This window comes from Dama dama, chromosome 20 (assembly GCF_033118175.1).
Source record: "Dama dama isolate Ldn47 chromosome 20, ASM3311817v1, whole genome shotgun sequence".
In the NCBI taxonomy this organism is placed as follows: Eukaryota; Metazoa; Chordata; class Mammalia; order Artiodactyla; family Cervidae; genus Dama; species Dama dama.
The window spans coordinates 75,681,422-75,704,211 of record NC_083700.1 but is presented as its reverse complement, the minus strand read 5'-3'; the positions used below and the strand labels follow the sequence as shown (position 1 = coordinate 75,704,211).

Sequence of the window (22,790 nt, the reverse complement as noted above, 5' to 3'; positions counted from 1 at the left end):
TAGGATTGGTCCAAAAAGCTGTCCTTAGGCTATGAATATTGGCTTTGAAAACAAACACTGCTAACTGTGGAGATGAATAGTAACTCCACTGTATTGTATATTCTTGGAGTTACAGTTCTCTGGACCGTGACCTGCATGTTTTTGTAAGTTTCCATTTTGAGGTAGGATACAGTCACAGTATGTGCGAGCTCAGTAGCTTCAGTTGTGTCCGACTCTTTGTGACCCTATGGACTGTAGCCTGCCAGGCTCCTCCATCCATGGGATTCTCCAGGCTAGAATACTGGAGTGCCATGCCCTCCTCCAGGGTATCTTTGCATCCCAGGAATCAAACCCCTATCTCTTGCATCTCCTGCATTGCAAGTAGATTCTTTACCCGCTGAGCTACCTGGGAAGCCCTAAAAACAGGTTCCTCTCAATGGATTAATAACGGTTAAGAGTTGTCATGTTCAGTAGCATTTTGGCAGTGTTCATTATTAGGAACTAGATTAATATTAGTAGTATTACTGGTATTACTATCATTGTTATTACAATCTTAGTGTATCCATTTACTAAACACCTGTAGTGTTCCAGGCAATTAACATGCATATTACACTTAATTCTGGAAATAATCATATATGATACCATTATGCCTATTTTTTAGACAAAGAAAGAGATAAAATAAGTTCCTCAAAGCACATAGCGAGTAAGAAGGAGAGCCAGATTTCATCTCAGACTTGCTGACTTGCTGTAGTTAACCATCACCCCCGCCTTCCAAAATCTCCTCTGACTGTCACCTTCAAATCTTTTCACGCTAAACCAGGGAGCCTCTTGTTTGGAGTTTCTGCACCTCCTCCTCCTCCTTTCTCAGTCTCCCAAAATGGATTCTAAGAAACTCAGATTGAAAAACATAGGTTGACAATGTAGGAGGCCCCTCCCAACAGAGCCCTTAGATTCTTACTGGATGTGCTATATTGATTTATGGCACTTTAAGAATGAGACTCTGCAAATTAGATAAATTAACTGTTCTATGAAACTGAAGCAGAGGACTCTCCTGGGAGTAATTTCCACACAACAGCTATGGGATTGGGCTTTAATTAAATTAGGGAGATATGTTGAAAGGCAGGACTGAGTTAACAGTGTAGAAACACTGCCAAAATGACATGTGAAAGGAATGCTTAATGTAAGAACCGATGGAAATGTTTGAAACATAAGCAATGAGAGAAAAAATTCAACATTTTGAGTCTTGTATAACAAACTAATGGTCAAGTACATATTATATAATTACTTGAAAAATATAAGCTCATGCAAACCTGAAGCCTTAGATCTCTATTGTATTGATCTGCTCTGTGCTAAGCCTCTATTTTAACCACACTTACTGTTCTATCTGCATTTCTCATAGGACTAAGAAGAGTTTTTCTTCTTCCCCAGAATATTCCTTTCTGGAAAAGGATCTCACAACGCTTGCATTATTATATTTGTAGCAGGCTACATTCAGAGATGGGAGACTGGAGCGGAGGCATAATTTATAGCCTTGAGGGGAGCTGAAGTATTCGCAAATGGTTTAAGAGCCCTAGAGATCCACTTACCTGACTCTAGAAATCTCTGAATTCTGATTCTTATTACAAGGAGCTTAAAATAGAAAAAGGAAATCAACTATGGAATTCAGATGATAAAAGTTTAGCACTGTAAGCTCTTTAATTAGATTAATTCTACTACTATTACTTATATTCTATGCTAGGTTATGGAGAAGGAAATGGCAAGCCACTCCAGTGTTCTTGCCTGGAGAATTCCATGGATAGAGAAGCCTGGCAAGCTACGGTCCATGAGGTCACAAAGAGTCAGACACGACTGAGTGACTAAATCACCATGCTAGGTTTAGCCGAAGGATTTTATTTTAGGCCAGTGTTACTAGAAAGCAAATCTTTAATTTTTCTGTTTTTCTATAAATAATGTATCTGTGCACATAACTTCATGTAATATTATTCATTGAAAATAAAACAATAATTTTCCCAAAGAATACTTTATAACTTAGAATAAAAGGAAATGAATTCATAGAGAATATTAAATTGTAATAATGGCCCCTAAAAGCACACTGATTTGTTAAATCAATATTGGATTGGCCAAAAAGTTTGTACCATTGTACAGAAAACCCTGAATGAACTTTTTAGCCAATCCCAAAATAAATACATCTAACAAAGTCACAGGTTCTCATTGTTCTATTATGCATATAGGAGAAACGGGAAATACCAACGATTGTATTCTATTCAGACAGAACAACTTTACAACAATTTGCAGATTAGAAATACAGAGATTCCAGGTACACCATGGCTCCTAGTATGAAAAATAGTAAGATTAACAATTAGAATTTAAGTTTCCTTTTGAAAATCAAAGGAAAATTTTAGTTTCCTTTTGATCATCCCTGGTGGCTCAGACGGTAAAGAGTCTGCCTGCAATGCAGGAGACATGGGTTTGATCCCTGGGTCAGGAAGATCCCCTGGAGAAGGAAATGGTAACTCACTCCAGTATTCTTGTCTGGAAAACCCATGGACAGAGGAGTCTGGCAGGTTGCAGTCCATGGGTCGCAAAGAGTTGGACATGACTGAGCAACTTCACTTTCTTTTTCTTTGAAAATCATAATCACACAACACAGCAATAACTTATAAAGTCTTGGAGTCTTGTGAGACACTTTGTTCAAGTCATACTTTCAAGTACAGATTTACTTTAATAGCTAACAGAACAAGTGAGCAAATATTTGTACAAGTTTCCCTATGACACAGGAGAGTAATAATAGGATTGTGAAAGATCTCAACTCAACATTTTGCTGAATCAGATTCTCTGAACTAAATTTTAGATGCAAAACATAATTTCTCCTTAAACATACACGGGAAAGAAGAGATATCTTCTTTACCTCTTTTTTATATTCTTCTGTTAATAGGCCAGGCTTCAGATTTCATGAGTTAGGAATATATAGCAGCATAAGGTGGGAAAAGACAAGACTGTTATGGCTGATTCATATCAATGTATGACAAAACCCACTGAAATGTTGTGAAGTAATTAGCCTCCAACTAATAAAAAATAAAATAAAATTAAATTAAATTAAAAAAAAAAAAAGAATTTGTTCTCCTCCGACATGACAAGGATGCTGCATCCTCAATTGATTTGACTTGGCTCTGCCTCTGTGCTTTTTCTCCTTATCCTGAAATGGGGAGCCACCCTCCCCTGTCGGCCTAAAGACATCTGGAGCAGGGGCATAGGGACGGGCTTGGCACAAAGGTGGCCCAGGCAGCTGCCCACGCCACTGCTCTGTACTTTCAAGAGCCCTGCTGCCTGCCCCATTCTCCTCTCTGCCCACAGACGTCCCAGCGCCCTTGAGAGTCGACAGGAAAAGACAGGGTCATGAATTAGACAGTGGGCAGTGAGTGGGAAGAATAAAAGCCAAAGGCCTGGGGTGGAGGGGCGGGTAGTGGTGGGAGGAATTGGGAGATTGGGATTGACATGTATACACCATTGATATTGTATAAAAAATAGATAACAAAAAAATTAAAAAATAAATAAATAAAATAAAAGAAATGGAGAATGGGTGGAATGGAATTTTAATTAATAACAGCAGTTTTCTCCTACATAATAAATTAGAAAACAAGAAAAATTTCATTAATTATTAATTAGATCATGAGATTTTTTTGTTTAGCACTTTGAGTTTTAACATGTCTAAATATTGATGAAAAAATACCAATTTCTTCCTGGACAAGTTTTAAGTTACTGGATTTATGTTTATGTTTTTTTTCTAGTGATACCTTCTGCATCCATTATTTCCAGGGCTGAGGATATAAATACTACAGTGTCCAAGACTGTAATCCACTGGAATAGTCAAACATCAATTGAAAAAGTTTCCTGTGAAATGAGATACAAAGCTACAACAAATGAAACTTGGAATGTAAGCTAAATTTACTTTCCTTTTACATGTAAGTGAGTAAAAGAAAAGCTAGCCAAGTCAATGACCACAGTGGATGTATAATGATCTATTTTACATGTTTTTATCTGACTGTGATATTTAAACTACTCTAGTTTTAATAATGATGCTTCCAAATAAAGAGGTGAATTTCTTGAAAAGGTCCCTTGCCTTTTGTAAACTAGTAAATAGACAAATGTACAACTAGGAGGGATTCATCTATTTAGCTCCTTATAATTCAGTGTCTCAGGGTGAAATTTATATCAGTGATCATGAATATAAATGTAAGTGTTCTATGCTGAAATTTACCAGGCATTCAGGGAAATAAAATTTGTTCAAAAAGAGCTTCAGATTTATGGGTATCTCTTTTTAGATGAAAAAATGCACAATTCAACACGTAAGATTTATTACTATATTAGTTTTAAATGAGCATAAGGTAAAAAAAAAAGTGAATGTCCAGGCAAATCAACCATCCTTAAACACCAACAGTAAGTTAGCAAGTTAGTGTCTTAGGAGAAGCACAGGTGCAAGTTTCATTAATAAAAATCACATCACATGGCAGCACCTGTGAACACTGTAATAAAAACTCAGTATTTTGAACTATAGGGGAACAGTAATCTGACTGAGGAAAAAGTACCAATTTTGGTGTATTTGAAAAGAAATGCCATTTTATTATTTTCACTTACAATAAGCTGCCATTTGTGTGTGTGTGTGTGTGCTCAGTCGTGTCAGACTCTTTGCAACCTCATGGACTGTAGCTGCCAGTTTAGTCAAAATAATTAGGGAATGGAGTTTATGGCTTTGCTTAATTATTAGTTATGTATCATGTATTAATTTGTCAGTTTTCAGAGAGTTAAGTGAAATGATACACATTTATTCTCTGATGATTAGCATGACTCCAAAGCCTTCATCTTCTGAACGTGAATGAACTTTTGCTTTGCTATAGAAGGCAGTATGTTTAGGCAGTGTCAAAAAAGTGAGGGTAAAACTATACTAACTTTACCACACACTCTAACAACTACTCTTTAAATCCCCAAGGCCAACTTGTTTATTTACCCTTCTTCATTTAAATGAGAAATGTGACCTTTTAGTTGTTTTGATTACACTTAGATGCAAGTCCATGTTCTGCATCACTTAGTAAATAACCAAATAAAGATCCTGCTGGACCCCTTGACTAAATAATTATGGCATTTGTGTTCACAACAATTCCAAGCATAAAGCCTGGGATGAGCAAAATAAAAAAATTCATAGCCAATCTTTTGCATATGTGGAATTTAGGTAAATTAGAAAACAGCCCAAATGAAACCCTAATCTTAGACTTTGAGTGAATGAGGCTTTACTCTAATAAGACACCTGGGTTCGATCCCTGGGTCGGGAAGATCCCCTGGAGAAGGGCATGGCAACCCACTTCGGTATTCTTGCCTGAGAATCCCCATGGACAGAGGAGCCTGGCGGGCTACAGTCCAGTCCATAGGGTCGCAAAGAGTAGGACATGACTGAAGTGACTTAGTACACATGCACGGGTAGTGTCATGGTCATAGGATGATGTTAAGAATATGAAATTCCCTTATTTGGCACAAGTAGGAGGAAGTAATAAGCTACAAGAATGTTTAGAAATAGAAAGGTGTTATAGTATCAGTATCTCCTAATAGATTTTCAGAAACCAAGTGTTTTTTGGTTGAAACTCTTGTTCTCTGCTCCCCCTGGTGGTGCTATATATGCCACTGTGAAACTTGGTAACTTAGAGGTAAATTTGAATTCCTCAAAATGTTCTCTTTATCAGAAGCAGGCAAATGAAGGAGCTGAAAGGATATTTGTTACCTCATTTAATCTCTATCACAATCTTTAGTGATAGGTAGTATCAGCTCCGTCACAGAAATGAAGACATAGGGCTTAAAAGAGCTTAAGCCAGGTTCTCCAAGCTTACAGTGTTAGTATAGTAACTAAGTACCTCTCACAGACCTTACGTTACTTTGGACACAAAAATTTTTGGAAAATGAAGGAACCAGTTTCAGTCCAAAATCTGTATCCTACCCTTTTTACCATAATTCCTCCAAATGTAACTACTCACAGAGATGATCCAAGTCCAGTTGGTAACAGCCAGAATGAAGCTTTGTTTTCCACATGTGTTACCCGTCAATTTCATCTGAATCATGCATAAAATGTTATCGTTACCTCCCTGTAAGGAGACGGGAAATGAGAGTCATGAAGAATAGGCAGACACAAAGGACTATGGATTTGCCCTTCCACCTCAGCTCTGCCTCCAACCAGGTAATTGCTGGAAGGAAGTTCTTTACTTCAAGAGGTGGGCAGTTACACAGAAAGCCTGTGGCTAAGTGCACAGGCTCTAGAGTTCAATGCCTGGTTATGACACTTTCTAGATGTACAACCTTGAGCAAGTTTCTTAGCTTCTCTGAGTCTCATGATTGCCACACTTAAAAGAAGAATAAGATAAACACCCGCCTCATATGGCTGTGCATGCTATGCAAGCACGCCTGCTGAGTTACTTTAGTTGTGTCCAGCTCTTTGCAACCCTGTGGACTAAAGCCCACCAGTCTCCTTTGTCCATGGGATTCTCCTGAAAGAATACTGGAGTGGATTGCCATGCCCTCCTCCATATGGTTGTGGGGATGATCAAATGATGAGAGAAGCTAGCCCACAACTTGGAATATAGTTAATGTTCAGTAAATGTTACTGCCACTCTTAATCTTAACCTCTAGGAGAGCCATGTAGCAGGTGTGGTTAAGCCAAAGATGCCCACCTGAAAATAAAAATCAGTGCATTGAGGGTGTTTTCAGCTGTTTTTAGCTAAGCTGCATACATATTACAAGGTATTAGCCAGTCCTTCAGGTGAACCTGCAAGGCTGACGCCATGGAGAGAATATCTACTTCGGTTATCTTCATCAGCTGTCTTCCTGACACCTTAACTTGCATAAAAATTTGAGCTCACAATTCTCAATGGCAATCCTTGCACACTCCTATGCACCCTATCTCAGGAGCATTTGCTCAGTTTACATGGGCATTTCCTCATCTTTTATCTGTGAGCCCCTGGAAGACAGGGCTGTTCCATAATCGCTTTTGTATTTACATTGATATTTATAATGTCTACTTCACACAGATAATATTTGGACACATCAACTATTAGTATGATTATTTGCCTTTAATGGTGCCAACAGAAGTGACAGTAAAGTAGGGAAATCTTGACTATAAGTTCAAGTAAATGAATTAATGGTGACTCAAGTCTCTGATGAAGCTAGATCAGGGTACTGGCAAACTTTTTATTCAAGGGCCAAATAGTAAACAATTTCGGTTTTTCAGGCCATAAGATCTCTTTCTCAGCTATTCAACTCTGTATTTATAGCATGAAAGCAGCCATAGACAATATGTAAATAAATGGATATTGTTGCATACCAGTAAAATTTACTTATGCACACTGAATGTTGTATCATTTCCATGCATCATTGAAATAGTCTTCTTTGGACTTTCTTTCACCCATTTAAAAAATGTAAAAACCCTTCTTAGTCATAGGCTGCACAAAACCAAGCATCCACTGTTTTCTTGGAATGGCTAATAGAACAATTAGCAGATAGCAAAGGGTCAAATCCTTAGCCTTCGCATTTCAAAAGTGCTGGTATAGGACAGAAAACTTGTAAGAACATGTGATTTGCCAACAAGTACCTGTTGTATAGCACATGGAACCCTGCTCACTGTGATGTGGCAGTCTGGATGGGAGGGGAGTTTGGGGGAGAGTGGATACATGTATATGTATGCTTGAGTCTCTTTGCTGTTCATCTGAAACTATCATAATTATTGTTAATCAGTTATACCCCAACACAAAATAAAAAGTTCAAAAAATCAAAAGAAAAAAAACATAGATTAGTCCCAACTAGATTTCCCAATCCCCAACCCCCTTCCCTCTCACACCAAACACTGGCTAAAGGCTCCAAGGGCTTCCCTGGTGGCTCAGTGGTAGAAAATCTACCTGCCAACGCAGGAGACTTGGGTTCAATCCCTGGTCCAAGAAGATCCCACGTGCCTCAGAGCAACGAAGCCCGTGTGCCACAACTACTGATCCTATACTCTAGAACCCAGGAACTGCAACTACTGAAGCCCACATGTCCCAGAGCCCATGCTTTGCAACAAGAGACACCACCGCAATGAGAAAGCCGCACACTGCAACCAGACAGCAGCACCCACTCACCCCAACGACAGAAAAGCCCACACAGGAGCGAAGACCCAGTACAACCGAAAATAAATAAATATGGAAAAAAAGAGGCTTCTGAGCAGAGACAGGAGGAAATGGGTTGGTAAGGGGGAAGAACAAAAATTGTTCAGACTCATGTTTGATGAGCAGGACCCCTCACCCTGTGCCACGCTCCAGGCTGGGAGTCAGAGGGAGTTAGATTATAGAATGCTGAATAGCGTGCGATTCTTCCCTTCACCCAAGGAGGCTCCCAGAAACTTAGGTGTAACTCTAAGAAAAGCAGTGCCTCAAAATGATGGAGATTAAGTTCCCAGGCCTCCCACCGTGAGAACTGAGGCTCTAAAAAGAAATTAGCTGCTATAAAAATGAAGTTATATTTCTGGCACTTGAGATCATACCCTCTCCATAGGAACACAATTAGGTCCAACTCTCTCAATGCCTATTTTAGCCTCTGAAAGTATTATTTTGAAGTACCATATTGAGCTTGCAAGGCCCTAAAGAGTCACCTGGTTTGCTTCTTAGTAGAAACAACTTGTAACAGTTCCATAAAATTCTTTCTATTTTAGAATTCTGGCTGTAACTTTAGGGTATTTCTCTTCTTAGAGGACTTATCTATAAACATAATAGCAAGAGACATACAGGAGAATAGTGCATATGGAAGCTAAAGTTTTGGCACTAGTAAAATCTCACCCATATCTCAGGAGACTCCAAGGAGCCTCCACTCAAATTTAAAAGAGCAGAAAATTTCAAGAGCCATGGGTAAAAATATGGCTTATGGAAACTCTGAATGATATCTTTCAGGGAACATGATATCCCCAAACAGACCTTTATATAACTTTTACAATTTAAGTGTATTACAAGTTTTAAGACATATTAAGATTGGGTTTTAACAGAAGAATCTCCAAATTATGTGAATACCCTGTTTTGGTGTGTGTATGTGTGTGTTCAGGAGAAGGCAATGGCACCCCACTCCAGTACTCTTGCCTGGAAAATCCCATGGACAGAGGAGCCTGGTAGGCTGCAGTCCATGGGGTTGCTTAAAGTCGGACACGACTGAGCGGCCTCGCTTTCACTTTTCACTTTCATGCACTGGAGAAGGAAATGGCAACCCACTCCAGTACTCTCGCCTGGAGAATCCCAGGGACGGCGGAGCCTGGTGGGGGAGCCCGGTGGGCTGCTGTCTATGGGGTCGCACAGAGTCGGACACGACTGAAGAGACTTAGCAGCAGCAGCAGCATGTGTGTGTTTGTGTTTTAACTTTCACAAGCACAAAAAAACTTTTGTGATTTTCGTGATAGTTTTAACTTTCTCTTTCATGGTCATTGTCTTCTTCCAGTTGCTGTTAATAAATAAATGCTTTCCTAGAATTTTTTTGTTTACCTTTCAATTGTGCCTCATTTTTTTATCAGTAGATCCACTTATTACAACATGCTAATGTGCTGTGTAAGTGCCTTGGTTTCTCTCTCCCTTCTGAACCAGCTTGTCTGGGGATACTTTTTAATTATATTTTATGGCAGGTTGTAGTGCCCCAGAAACATGACTTTTAAGTTAATCCCTCAGCTATTTTTTTTTTTTTTTTGCTTATCTTCCATTGGATTTTCACAGTTCAACAATCTTAAATGTTTTGTTTTGTTTTCCTGTATATCCTTATATAATGGATAGATCTGCAATAAGCACCAATTTAACAGCTTAGTTTGTAGGTAATTTTTTCTAAAAGTCATCATTAGCAAGTGAAATTATTTCATCATTCAGAAAGAATTTTTGATCTAAATACCCGACTGCATAGAGACAGGGATGGACAGACAGATGGGGGAGGGAAGAAGGACTGAATTCAAACAGTAGCTATCAGGTCTCCCGTCCTCCTATCCTATTAAAGTTAGCTGGGTCAAAGTTAAGAGTATATTACACATTGAAATTTCTTGAGATTTAAAAGCTTGAGAGAGTTGTCAAACACTAAGCAATGCGTATTTGACTTTTAAGGTTAAATAACATGTATTTGATTATTTCTGACTATCTTTTATACAAAGTATTCTATTTCTGTTTCCCCAGGGTTGAGAAGGGTCTGGAACATAATATGTGCCCCACAATATGTTTCTGCTAATAATTGTTTGTTTTAAAAGCCTACTGCATTATTTCTTTATGGAATTTCACTATGATTATTCATCTATTTTAGGTTAAAGAATTTGACACCAATTTTACATACGAGCAACAGTCAGAATTCTACTTGCAGCCAAATGCTACATATGTATTTCAAGTGAGATGTCAAGAAACAGGTAAAAGGTACTGGCAGCCTTGGAGTTCACCCTTTTTTCATAAAACTCCTGAAATAGGTGAGTGTATGTCTATATTTAATCTCTTTGGCTTTTCTTTTGACTTTTGTCTCTCTTCTAAGCATATCTTTTTTTTTCTCCCTGATTTCTATCAAAATCGACAAAACTGTTCTAGGGCGGGTCAGTTAAGTTCAGTCACTCAGTCGTGTCCAACTCTTTGCAACCCCATGGACTGCAGCACGCCAGGCTTCCCTGTTCATCATACCAACTAGGGCAGGTGATAACATTTAAATTGTTATTTTACTTTGATTTTGTTAAGGCTGACTACAATTTATGTAATGGTTCTCAAATATTTCAAGATATAACAACCAGCTAGGGGTGCTTGTTTAGTATGCATGTTCACTGTGGCTGCTCCCAGAGTGTCTGAGTCCATGATCTGAGGTAGAGGGGATGGGGTCAAGGGTAGGCATTTGTCACAAATATCCCAGGTGATTGTCAAGCATATGATCCCCCTAGTCCTTGTTTTAAAAAAGAGTTTACTAAGAGTTACAGTACACTATTTAGGCCATCCTGATAAAATATATTCTCCTAAGGGAGACACAAAATTATTCAATAAAGATTGATTACTTACTAAATGCAAAGCAAACATAAAAAGTTAAAACACTTCAACATGGGATTTTTTAATTCTCAGTATAACCTAGCTGAGCTATTTATTTTTAGATATTTTCCTGCTCTTAATATTATTTGGTTAATTTTCTAGGCATTTGAATGTTATTCTGTAAAAGCTTAGCCAGGGAATTCCTGCCAGTCTGGTGGCTAGGACTCTGCTCTTTCATTGCCAATAAATTCACCTGGTTGGGAAACTGAGATCCCACAGGCTGCAAGCACAACCAAAAAAAAAAAAAATTAAATTAAGAAATAAAGTCTATTTTGGCTAAGATTTTATTTTTAATTGTAAGTAAATAATAAAATGAACCTATTGTAATTGTCATAATACTCCATGCTAGTCCCAGTCCTTATACTGAGATGTCTCTGTACTGTGGGTAGCTTACACACTAGATTTAAAATGTTCTTTTCAGAACTGAAGGACTTAATTGTAATCACAGCATTGTTAACGTCATTCTTACATAATGTAACATCTTGGAATTATTGTATGTTTTCAAAGCACTTTGACACACATTTTAAATATTAATGGCCACCAAGTAAGTAGAGGGAGCCATAGAGCCAAAGATAAGGTTAAAAAGTTCTTTTGGTGCCCTCTATGTCAAAATCTTAGAAACACATTATTAAGGGAATCATTTGCAATATGGGTTATCAGTTCTCTCTCTTTTTTTTTCTTAAGTAAGTTTTTAATTTAAGGTATTCCAACTTAAATTGATATTGTTAAAATTCTTAGGACTTTTGATGCCATTTTAGAATAGTCAGAATTTAGTAGATAATCCAATTATTTTAATGAAATCTAGAATTGCTTAGCAAGATTATTCAAATTGATAATTAACATTTTCTTACCATTTATTATAGTATACGTAAGTGTGTTTGACCTTTACATCAGACAAATTTGATATTATAATTTGCATCATTTTACAAATGAGGAAACTGAAGCATGACTTGTCTCCTTGCTAGTGAGTAAAGAGCAGTTAAACCAGAACACAAGTTTTCTTACCACCAGTCCTCAGCAATCTCATTGATTTCTTTCTTTAACCAATTACAGTTGACCCTTTAACATCATGGGTTTGAACTGTGTGGATTCACTTATACATAGATATTTTTCAATAAATAATACAGCACTACACAATCTGTGGTGGATTGAACTCACAGTGCAGAACAGGATACAGTGGAATCAAAAATACAGAGGGTCAACTATAAATTATACAAAGAGTTCTGGCTGTGTGGAGGGTCAGCACCCCAACCCTTGTGTTAAGGGTCCATTGTATCTCGAAGTGGAACAGCTTACAGAAATATCCTACAGTCAGCTCCTCACATTCATGGGTTCCACATTCATGGATTTAACCAACGAAGGGTAGAAAATATTTGGAAAAAAAATTCCAGAGAATTTGAAAAGCAAAACCAATTTGCCTCACACCAGCAACTACTTCCTTGGAAGAAAGCAATGAAAAACCTAAACAGCATATTAAAAAGTAGAGACTGCCAACAAAGGTCCGAATAGTCAAAGCTATGGTTTTTCCAGCAGTCACGTATGGATGTGAGACTTGGGCCATAAAGACGATTGAATGCCGAAGCACTGATGCTTTTGAACTGTGGCATTGGAGAAGACTCTTGAGAGTCCCTTGGACTGCAAGGAGATCAAAACAGTCATTGATATCCTAAGGGCAATCAATCCTGAATATTCATTGGAAGGACCGATGCTGAAACTCCAATATTATGATCATCTGATGCGAAGAGCTGACTCCTTAGAAAAGACTCTGATGCTGGGAAAGATTGAAGGCAGGAGGAGAAAGGGACGAAGAAGATGACATGATTGGATGGCATAACCGACTCAACGGACATGAGTTTGAGTAAACTCTGGGAGATAGTGAAGAACAGGGAAGCCTGGCATGCCATGGGGTCCCAACAACTAAACAACAACAGCAGCAACTACTTCCATAGCATTTACACTGTATTTACAACTATTTACATAGCATTTACTGTACTGAGTATTTTAAGTACTCTAGAGATGACTTAAGGAGAAGGCAATGGCACCCCACTCCAGTACTCTTGCCTGGAAAATCCCATGGACGGAGGAGCCTGGTAGGCTGCGGACACGACTGAGCGACTTCACTTTCACTTTTCACTTTCATGCATTGGAGAAGGAAATGACATCCCACTGCAGTGTTCTTGCCTGGAAAATCCCAGGGACGGCGGGGACCTGGTGGGCTGCCGTCTATGGAGTCGCACAGAGTCAGACACGACTGAAGTGACTTAGCAGCAGCAGTAGCAGCAGAGATGATTTAAAGTATATGGAAGTACCATACTGTCTTGATCAATGGAACAGAATAGAAAGCCCAGAGATAAATCCACGGACCTATGGACACCTTATCTTTGACAAAGGAGGCAAGGATATACAATGGAAAAAAGACAACCTCTTTAACAAGTGGTGCTGGGAAAACTGGTCAACCACTTGTAAAAGAATGAAACTAGAACATTTTCTAACACCATACACAAAAATAAACTCAAAATGGATTAAAGATCTAAATGTAAGACCAGAAACTATAAAACTCCTAGAGGAGAACATAGGCAAAACACTCTCCGACATAAATCACAGCAAGATCCTCTCTGACCCACCTCCCAGAATATTGGAAATAAAAGCAAAACTAAACAAATGGGACCTAATGAAACTTAAAAGCTTTTGCACTACAAAGGAAACTATAAGTAAGGTGAAAAGACAGCCCTCAGATTGGGAGAAAATAATAGCAAATGAAGCAACAGACAAAGGATTAATCTCAAAAATATACAAGCAACTCCTGCAGCTCAATTCCAGAAAAATAAATGACCCAATCAAAAAATGGGCCAAAGAACTAAACAGACATTTCTCCAAAGAAGACATACAGATGGCTAACAAACACATGAAAAGATGCTCAACATCACTCATTATTAGAGAAATGCAAATCAAAACCACAATGAGGTACCATTACACACCAGTCAGGATGGCTGCTATCCAAAAGTCTACAAGCAATAAATGCTGGAGAGGGTGTGGAGAAAAGGGAACCCTCTTACACTGTTGGTGGGAATGCAAACTAGTACAGCCGCTATGGAAAACAGTGTGGAGATTTCTTAAAAAACTGGAAATAGAACTGCCATATGACCCAGCAATCCCACTTCTGGGCATACACACTGAGGAAACCAGATCTGAAAGAGACACGTGCACCCCAATGTTCATCGCAGCACTGTTTATAATAGCCAGGACATGGAAGCAACCTAGATGCCCATCAGCAGATGAATGGATAAGGAAGCTGTGGTACATATACACTATGGAATATTACTCAGCCGTTAAAAAGAATTCATTTGAACCAGTCCTAATGAGATGGATGAAACTGGAGCCCCTTATACAGAGTGAAGTAAGCCAGAAAGATAAAGAACATTACAGCATACTGACACATATATATGGAATTTAGAAAGATGGTAACGATAACCCTATATGCAAAACAGAAAAAGAGACACAGAAATACAGAACAGACTTTTGAACTCTGTGGGAGAAGGTGAGGGTGGGATGTTTTGAAAGAACAGCATGTATATTATCGATGGTGAAACAGATCACCAGCCCAGGTGGGATGCATGAGACAAGTGCTCGGGCCTGGTGCACTGGGAAGACCCAGGGGAATCGGGTGGAGAGGGAGGTGGGAGGGGGGATCGGGATGGGGAATGCGTGTAAATCTATGGCTGATTCATATCAATGTATGACAAAAAATAATAATAATAATAATAAAAAAAAAGAGAGAGAGAAACAAAAAAAAAATAAATAAAGTATATGGAAGGATGTGCACGGGTTAAGGGCAAATACAAACTCCGTTTTAGTTAAGGGACTCAAGCTTCCTCCGAGTTTGGTATCCAGAGAGGGTCCTGGAACTAATCCTCCATGGATACCAATGAACAACTGTATAGGACCACAAACCACAGATGTTCTCCTTTAAAAGTAAAGGCTGGAAACTACACACAGAAGGCACGGGGACATCGCAGCTACCCTACAATTCTAAACTTAAAGTCTTTGTTTCCTAAATAATCACTCAAGAGGCAAAAATGCCAGCTGAAATTAAATATCTCTGAAAACTTGCATCTATCCAGGACTAACATGTTAGCTAGAGGAACCGTAAACTATTCTCTTGGTACAAATTCCTTTCTAAGACACATTAAACAAGATACAGGAAAAATGTGTTAGGGAAAGTGCTAGCATAAAATCATTTTGAAAAATTATCTCTTTTTTTCTATTTGTAGAAGCAATGCAAATCTATTGTAATATGCAACCTAGAAATAAGTACTGTTTACATGTTAATGGATTAAATACTAGTTTTTTCCTGTACACATATTTTTTAAATGGTTGGTGCTGTGGTATAAGTACTGTTTTATATCCTGATTTTCTTACTTAATCTACCTTGTTGAGTTTAAAAACCTATTTAATGGGTGCACTTCAGTTTATCACTGTAATATAATTTAATCATTTCTCTATTTAAACAATATCTAGGTTATTGCATTTTTCCATTATCAATAAACTTCTTTGAATAGCTTTGCATATAAATTCTCCTTCTGCCTTTAGGTCTTATTGGATCAAGAGCTGAGCATATTTTAAGATGCTTAATGCAAGTTGCCAAATTGCTTTTCAGTAAATCTTTGATATCAATTGCTATTTTAAAAAGGTATCCATGAAAACAGTCAATCACTTAAATTGTTCATGAAATGTTCATTTATCCTATACTGCACATCAGGCACTTGCTAGGTACTTGCATAACTTCAGTCAGCGAAGGAGACAAAGATCTCTTAATCCTACAGAAGACAGACAAAGCAAAAGTCTAACCAAAAGTACACAGCATTATAAACAAACATATAAATCAAAGCAGTAAGAATCAAACCTCACCACTGAAGTTTGAATTGCTTCACAATGGAAAAAATAAAAAGATAGTTTCTGTAATACTTTAATTAACTTGCTTAGTAGTGGGGTTTGGGGCCAAACTTTCCTGGTAATTTATTTATTTACGAAGAAACATAGCTTTTTGGCCTTTTGGCTAAGATCAAGTATGAAGAAACACAGCCCAGGCAGTAATCCTCCCTTCATGCAGGAATTTCCTGTTTCTGTGCTCTAAAATTCTTATTTGTGTATCACTAAATAGATTCATCCTTGTAACCAAGTGTTTTCAAAATTTTGCAGAGATGGCACCGCAGGACAAATTGTGAAGTAGGTGTGGCTTTTCCTGCAGACCCTAGCATTCTTCTGTATCACGTTCCCTCTGGATAGTGCCTTCCCTTGGCTTTTAAAAACCTGGTCTCCAAAAGAAACCAAATGAAATCATTTTATAATATAACCAAATTATAATAAGGGTTAAATGACGTACTCGCTTTTTCGTCCTTAGAGTATTTAGACTTCAATGGAAAACAAAGCATTACACAGTAGACCCCCCTTATGGGTGGGGAATATATTCCAAGACTCCCAATGGAGGCCTGAATCCACAGATAGTGCTGAACCTTATAATATACTATGTTTTTCTCCTGTAAATAAAACATAAAGTTTAATTTCTAAATTAGGCACAGCACAGCAAGAGATTAACAACAATAACTAGTAATAAAATAGAACTATAGCAATATACACATAATATACATTGTGTGAATGTAGTTTCTTTCTCAATTTCAAAATACCTTATTGTGCAAATTTAATGCCTTTTGCATCTTAACTAAGCACTCATCACACACTCTAGCTGTAACTTTTGCAGTTTGAGGTATGATAGCAAAAACTAGCACAAATTTCTTTTTACTTCTTCATAATTTAAAGGACAGAAGATTTATTCTTACCATACAGCTTGGCGTAGAACAATTTTTCTTTCCTTAATAAGTTGAGAACTTTCATCTTTTCACTTAAAGGAAGCACTTTACAGCTTCTCTTCAGCATATCCAAATTGCCAGCATCACTACGCTTGTTCTTTGGGCCCTTATTACGTAAGATAAGAGTCACTGAAGATAAGCACCGTACTACAGGAAAGTTGTTTTGCTAACCAAGATGGCTACTAAGTGACTGACAGGCCCGATTTGTGGATCATTCATATCCAGGGTAGGATGGAGCTGGACAAGGCAAGATTTCATCACACTACTCAGAATGGTGCAGTTTAAAAGTTAAGAATTCTTTATTTCTGGAATTTTCCATTTACTAGTTTTGGATCCAGCCTGACCAGGGTAACAGACTGAGGAAAGCAAAACCAGGGACAATGATAAGAGGGGACTAAAAAAGAAAAAATAAGTCAACCTCAGAATATACTTTCAGACTTTATGGGACAAATTTCTCTGTATTAGAGACTAGTATGTTTCTATCCTGGTATAATAACAAGAGGCTAATTCAGTGGCTGAATCCAAGTGACTTCAGGATAATAAATAATACAGCTAACACTTATTGGATGCTTATTATGTGTTGGGCACTGTGATAAGAATTTTACTCATCACCACAGCCCAATAAAACTGTTATTCCAATTGTACAGAAGAGGATGAGGCTCAAGGAGGTTAAACAGTTTACTGAACATTATAAAGCTGGTAAATGGTAGACCTGAGCATGAGTCAGGCTGCAGGATTCCAGCACTCACCCTGCAGTTCTGCTGGTCTCCTTCCTAAGAGACCTTAGATGGTCCCTTGTTAGCCTACTCTGGATCACCTAACCAAATCCTCCTCTACACATTAGCTAATATGCCAACTGAGCTTCTTTTAATTCTTTTAATGTTTGTTATGAAATGCAAATACATGAGAGAAGAGGGAACCATAAGATGCTATCAACTGTTTCCACTTTGGCAGATATGGAAGCAGGTTTGTGTTAAAGTGATGAGAATGAAATCATAGGAACCTTGGGATAGGATAGGGCAGTCTGAGATAAGAACAAAGTACAGGTGGAAAAGGTGACCTTGCCCAAGACAAGGCACCACAGGAAAATTCACAGTGTGTTCTTCCAGCTGGAACTTGGTTCAGTAAAATGTCTTGAAAGCAGTGCTTCTCAGAGGATCATCTGCATTAGAAATGTTTGGGTACCAGTTAAAAAACAATTGCTCAGCATCTATTAAGTGGTATTTCTGCAGCATCTATCAAGTGGTATTTCTGCAGTGTAAAAACCAGTGTTCTGGATGTTGGCACACCCTTTAAGAGGGAGAAGTGTCATGAAGGGTGTGGGCCAGAAATGTGGACAAAAAGGGTCAGAACTGATTGCCCAAGCTATTGCCTTTGTAACATGGTTTTGGGGGGCAAAAAAGGGTGGGTACATGAGAATCTCAGGCCATTCTCTCTAGTATTATCTGGTTCCACCTCTGCCTCCTTTTCCTCCTGCCCACCACTTCCTCAGTCCCTGAGCACCCCAGGATCTCAAGAAGCATAGGATGTAGGACCATGGCTCCAGTGAACCATCATGTTCCACATTACCCCCTCGGCCTAGACCCTCTCTGCCTCTGGATATGAGGTTTCAACAGAGGCTCTGAAAACTTCCAAGGGCTGCTGAAACTGGAGCTTCTAGACCACCAACCCGGATAGTCACTGCAACAATTTCTGGAGTCATTAAGCAGTGCAGAAATAGGAGCAAAAGGGAAAAGATAGTTTGTTGGCACAGAAAACCAACACCGAAAATATGAACATCAATTTCCTAATTTGACTTCTACTGATGTGAAAAAGGGCTTCCCTGGTGGCTCAGAGGTTAAAGCGTCTGCCCGCAATGCAGGAGACCTGGGTTCAATCCCTGGGTCTCGAAGATCCCCTGGAGAAGGAAATGTGAAAACATGTAAGAAGAGGACTTCTAGGCAGGAATGTTTTTCAGCTCTGTTATAATACAGATCCTTTTGTCATGAAGAAAAGGTACAGGCCCTCTAATCCCTTTAATGACAAGTCAGAGGCCTGAGGGAAGGGCAGTTACATTTCACAATGACTAATTAACTTGCTTGAATTACAACTTGCAGTAGAAAAGTTTCCCAGAGAAATCATAGTCTTTTTTTTTTTTTGGGAGGTTCTCCAGAGGAAGGCAAGTATAAGCAAGATACTAAACCACATTGTACTTTGTTCTTACAAAATACCACTGGTTGTATTACCGTGACTCAAAGATTCTCATTAATTTTTCAGGATTTTAGTGGCTCAAAAAGAAAAAACAAATGCTATATCAATGGAACCAAATAAAGGTGATAATAAATATAATGCAAATTAGAAGTGGCACACAGAGTGTACTTTGCAAAAATTCTGTTATTTGTAATTAAGAGATTTCTGATTCATTCATATTAAGATGGATTATAAATTTGTGGGTTTGTGGTTACTAAACTGGGTTAAACGTATATACACAATGTTCTTTGAAATACTGATCATTTTATTTTTTTTATTTTTATATTTTTAATACTGATCATTTTAGATCCCTCATCTCGATTTATTTAATCTTTTTTGGGTCCTGTCCCTAGTATACCACCAGGGTTTTGTAGAAAAAAGAACAATTCATAAGACTTTCACAATCTCTCTGAGGTCTGCAATCAAATAATAGAGACTAAAGATTATGCTTTTCCATGAGGAAGTCATAACCTCCTGTGTTAGTTTCCTACTTCTATTAAAAGTTAGAATAAATTCAGTAACTTAAAACAATGCAAATGTATTTTCTAGTAGTTCTGGAGGTCAGCAATCCAAAATAAGCACCACTGCACCAAAACCAAGGTCCTGGCAGGACTATGCTCCTTCTGAAGGCTCTCAGAGTCAGTTTCGGTGCATTTTCCAGATTCTAGAGGCTGTCTGCATTTCTTGGCTTGCAGTCCCATTTTTCATCTTCAAAATCAGAAGCATAGCATCTGCCAATCTCTTTCTCGGACTCTGACCCTCCTGTCTCCTTATAAAGACCCTTGATATTTCACTCCTGAATATAGGGTGATCTCCCCATCTCAAATCCCTTTTGCCATATAAGGTAATTTATCCACAAATTCCAAGGATTAGAGCATGGACATCTTTGTGGGGTCAATATTTGTCCTTCCATGTCTCCTCACCTAACCACCCACTACCAAAAATTGCAATGTTTACCCACTACAGAATTTTTCATTGTGATTGGGTGTAAGCAAAAGAAATAAAATCTGGTTTTCTGAAGCAGAAAAGGAATTAATTATTGGAACGACAGCTGGAAAGTAGTAGAAAGGCTGGTAAAATGGTCACGGATAGGATGCAAGGGATGGGGGCGGCCAGAAGCACAGCCAGAATCTCAGCCTGGGAAGACACTTGTGAGGACTCTGCACCTGGCACTGTGCTCACTGCCACAGCTTCCCTGCGCCCCAGACACTCCACTGGGGCTGCTGTTTCCAGACTCTGGGCACAGCTGCTGCATCTATATTGGATTCTAAGTGATTTCCTGGAGCCATGTGTTCTATGTGAGTGGGGGAGAAGGGCATCTGATGAGTGAGGCTCAGGTCATCTGCTTGCAGCTACTTGCTGGCCGGGGAGGGGGTGGGATGGGGTAGGCAGAGGGTTTCTCTGCTCCACTGAGGCTACCACAGTGGGAAACCCTACCCGCCTCCTACCTCCTCTAGGATGCCCACAAAGAAGTAGGCCCTGCAAATGGGCAACTGAAAAATGGCAAATGTCCACTAGACTGTTCAGACTAAGGAACAGGTACATGCTGGGCTTGATAGCCAGGCTGCACCTTTGAAGAATCCTGAGCCACTAGGTAAAATTGGAAGCTGTCCATGCTTGCACACAGAGTTTGCTACACTTTGATATCAGATCCGCACCTCTGTTAGATCCATATCACTCAAGAAAATGTCTAGGTGGCTGCCGTTTTTTACCTTTTCCTTCTCTTATCCTTTCTCTTTAATGATACGACTGCCATACACAGATTTCTTACCTTCTTCTCCCTCAAATGTAGGGAATATAAGCATGAAGATAATCCCTTGAATATGTCTAGGCATGACCTCCTATCCTTAATATACGAGGATGACATGGTAACTCATGAAATGATTCATTGTTCGACTTGTTTTTCAAGGCCTGGTAAAGAGTTTATTCTGACGTATCCTTTTCTCTGCCCAGGGCTTCTGGTGCCTATTTGATAGTTCTGCCTACAGTCTTTTTCTTTGCCATCTGACATGGACTATAGTCAAATCTTTACTCTTGGCCCAAATAATGTTGAATTCCAACCATAAAACTAAACTGGCCTAGGAAGATAGCATGTAAATGCTGTGTAACAGTTGAGAATACTAGAATAAGGAGAATAAAAAGAAAGAAATCAAAAGGAGATGCTTATGTTTTAAGAAAAACAAAATGGGAAAAAAACCTTCACTAACTTGAAAAACACACCTTAAGTATGACTTATCTTACTAAAATACCTAGAAACTTCGGGAGGAAAGGTTTAGAAAGGGCCCTATGTCAGCTCTGGTCAAAGCTCTAAGATGCAGGTCTTGGTTAGTGTGGCTCTAACCACACTAGGCCCTTTGGCCTAACAATTCCACTTATAGAAATCTAACCTTAAGAAATAAGTAGAGATATGAAAAGTCTGATGCACAAAATTTATTTAAAAGCTAATTATAAAATAAGAATTTGGAAACAATCTAAAAGTCCAATAATAGCAATAGCTAATGCTTACTAAGCTTTTAATTTGTATAAGCATGGTACTAAGCACTTTGTATGAACTATCTCATTAAACCTCACAATGAAGCATTATTATTATTATCTAATTTGACAAATGAAGAAACTGAGTCACAAAGCAGTTAAGCAATTTGCCCAGGGCCATGCAACTTCAGGTGATGGAGCCAGGATTTGAACAGTTTCATCTAAACCCAAAGCTGTTATTTGAAATCACCAAGCTATACGGTTTCTCAATGGGAGAGTGATAGAATAAACACAGTATAAACATGATGAAATATTTAATTGCCAGTAGTTTGATTGTGAACAAGTTTTGATAAAACTTTTAAATGTTCATGATGTAGTATTGAACAAAAAAAACCCAGACACAACATTTAGTAAAGAGCATGATCTCCACCAGGGCATAGATATACACCAAAGACTGTTAACAGATACAAAAAAATGATTGTTTCTAGTTTTTGAACAAATACAAAATTGTATTTTATTTTTCATACTCTTCTATCTTTTTCAAGCACCCTATAGTTAGCATGTGTGTATGTTACTTGCTGAGTCGTGTCCGACTCTTTGCAACCACTTGGACTGTGGGCCTCCAGGCTCCCCAGTCCGTGGAATTCTCTAGGCAGGAATACTGGAGGCCATTCCCTTCTCCAGGGGATCTTTCTGACTCAGGAATTAAACCTGGGTCTCCTGCATTGCCGGAGAAGGAAATGGCAACCCACTCCAGTACTCTTGCCTGGAAAATCTCATGGATGGAGGAGCCTGGTAGGCTGCAGTCCATGGGGTCACTAAGAGTCAGACATGACTGAGCGACTTCACTCTCACTTTTCACTTTCAAGCACTGGAGAAGGAAATAGCAACCTACTCCAGTGTTCTTGCCTGGAGAATCCCAGGGACGGGGGAGCCTGGTGGGCTGCCGTCTATGGGGTCGCACAGAGTCGCACACAACTGCAGCGACTTAGCAGCAGCAGCAGCAGCTCCGGCATTGCAGGCAGATTCTTTACCGTTTGAGCCACCATAGCTTGTATAAAATAGTTGATATTCAGAAGAAAATAACTCAAGGGTGGAAGAGTCTAAGAATCAGTGCTCAGTGGGTTAGTCCAACCATAGGCCATTGAGATGCATCCTGAGC

At 38.8% G+C, this 22,790-nt stretch overlaps 1 protein-coding gene across 1 annotated transcript in view; it reads left to right on the top strand.

The window, feature by feature from the left end:
- The window catches only part of IL23R (interleukin 23 receptor), a 71,828-nt gene that overhangs the window by 30,999 nt on the left and 18,039 nt on the right, over nucleotides 1–22,790 (top strand). The window contains exons 6-7 of the mRNA XM_061120003.1: nucleotides 3,768–3,913; nucleotides 10,306–10,462. Coding sequence (XP_060975986.1) covers nucleotides 3,768–3,913; nucleotides 10,306–10,462 — 303 coding nt within the window. The remainder of the gene's footprint in view (nucleotides 1–3,767; nucleotides 3,914–10,305; nucleotides 10,463–22,790) is intronic.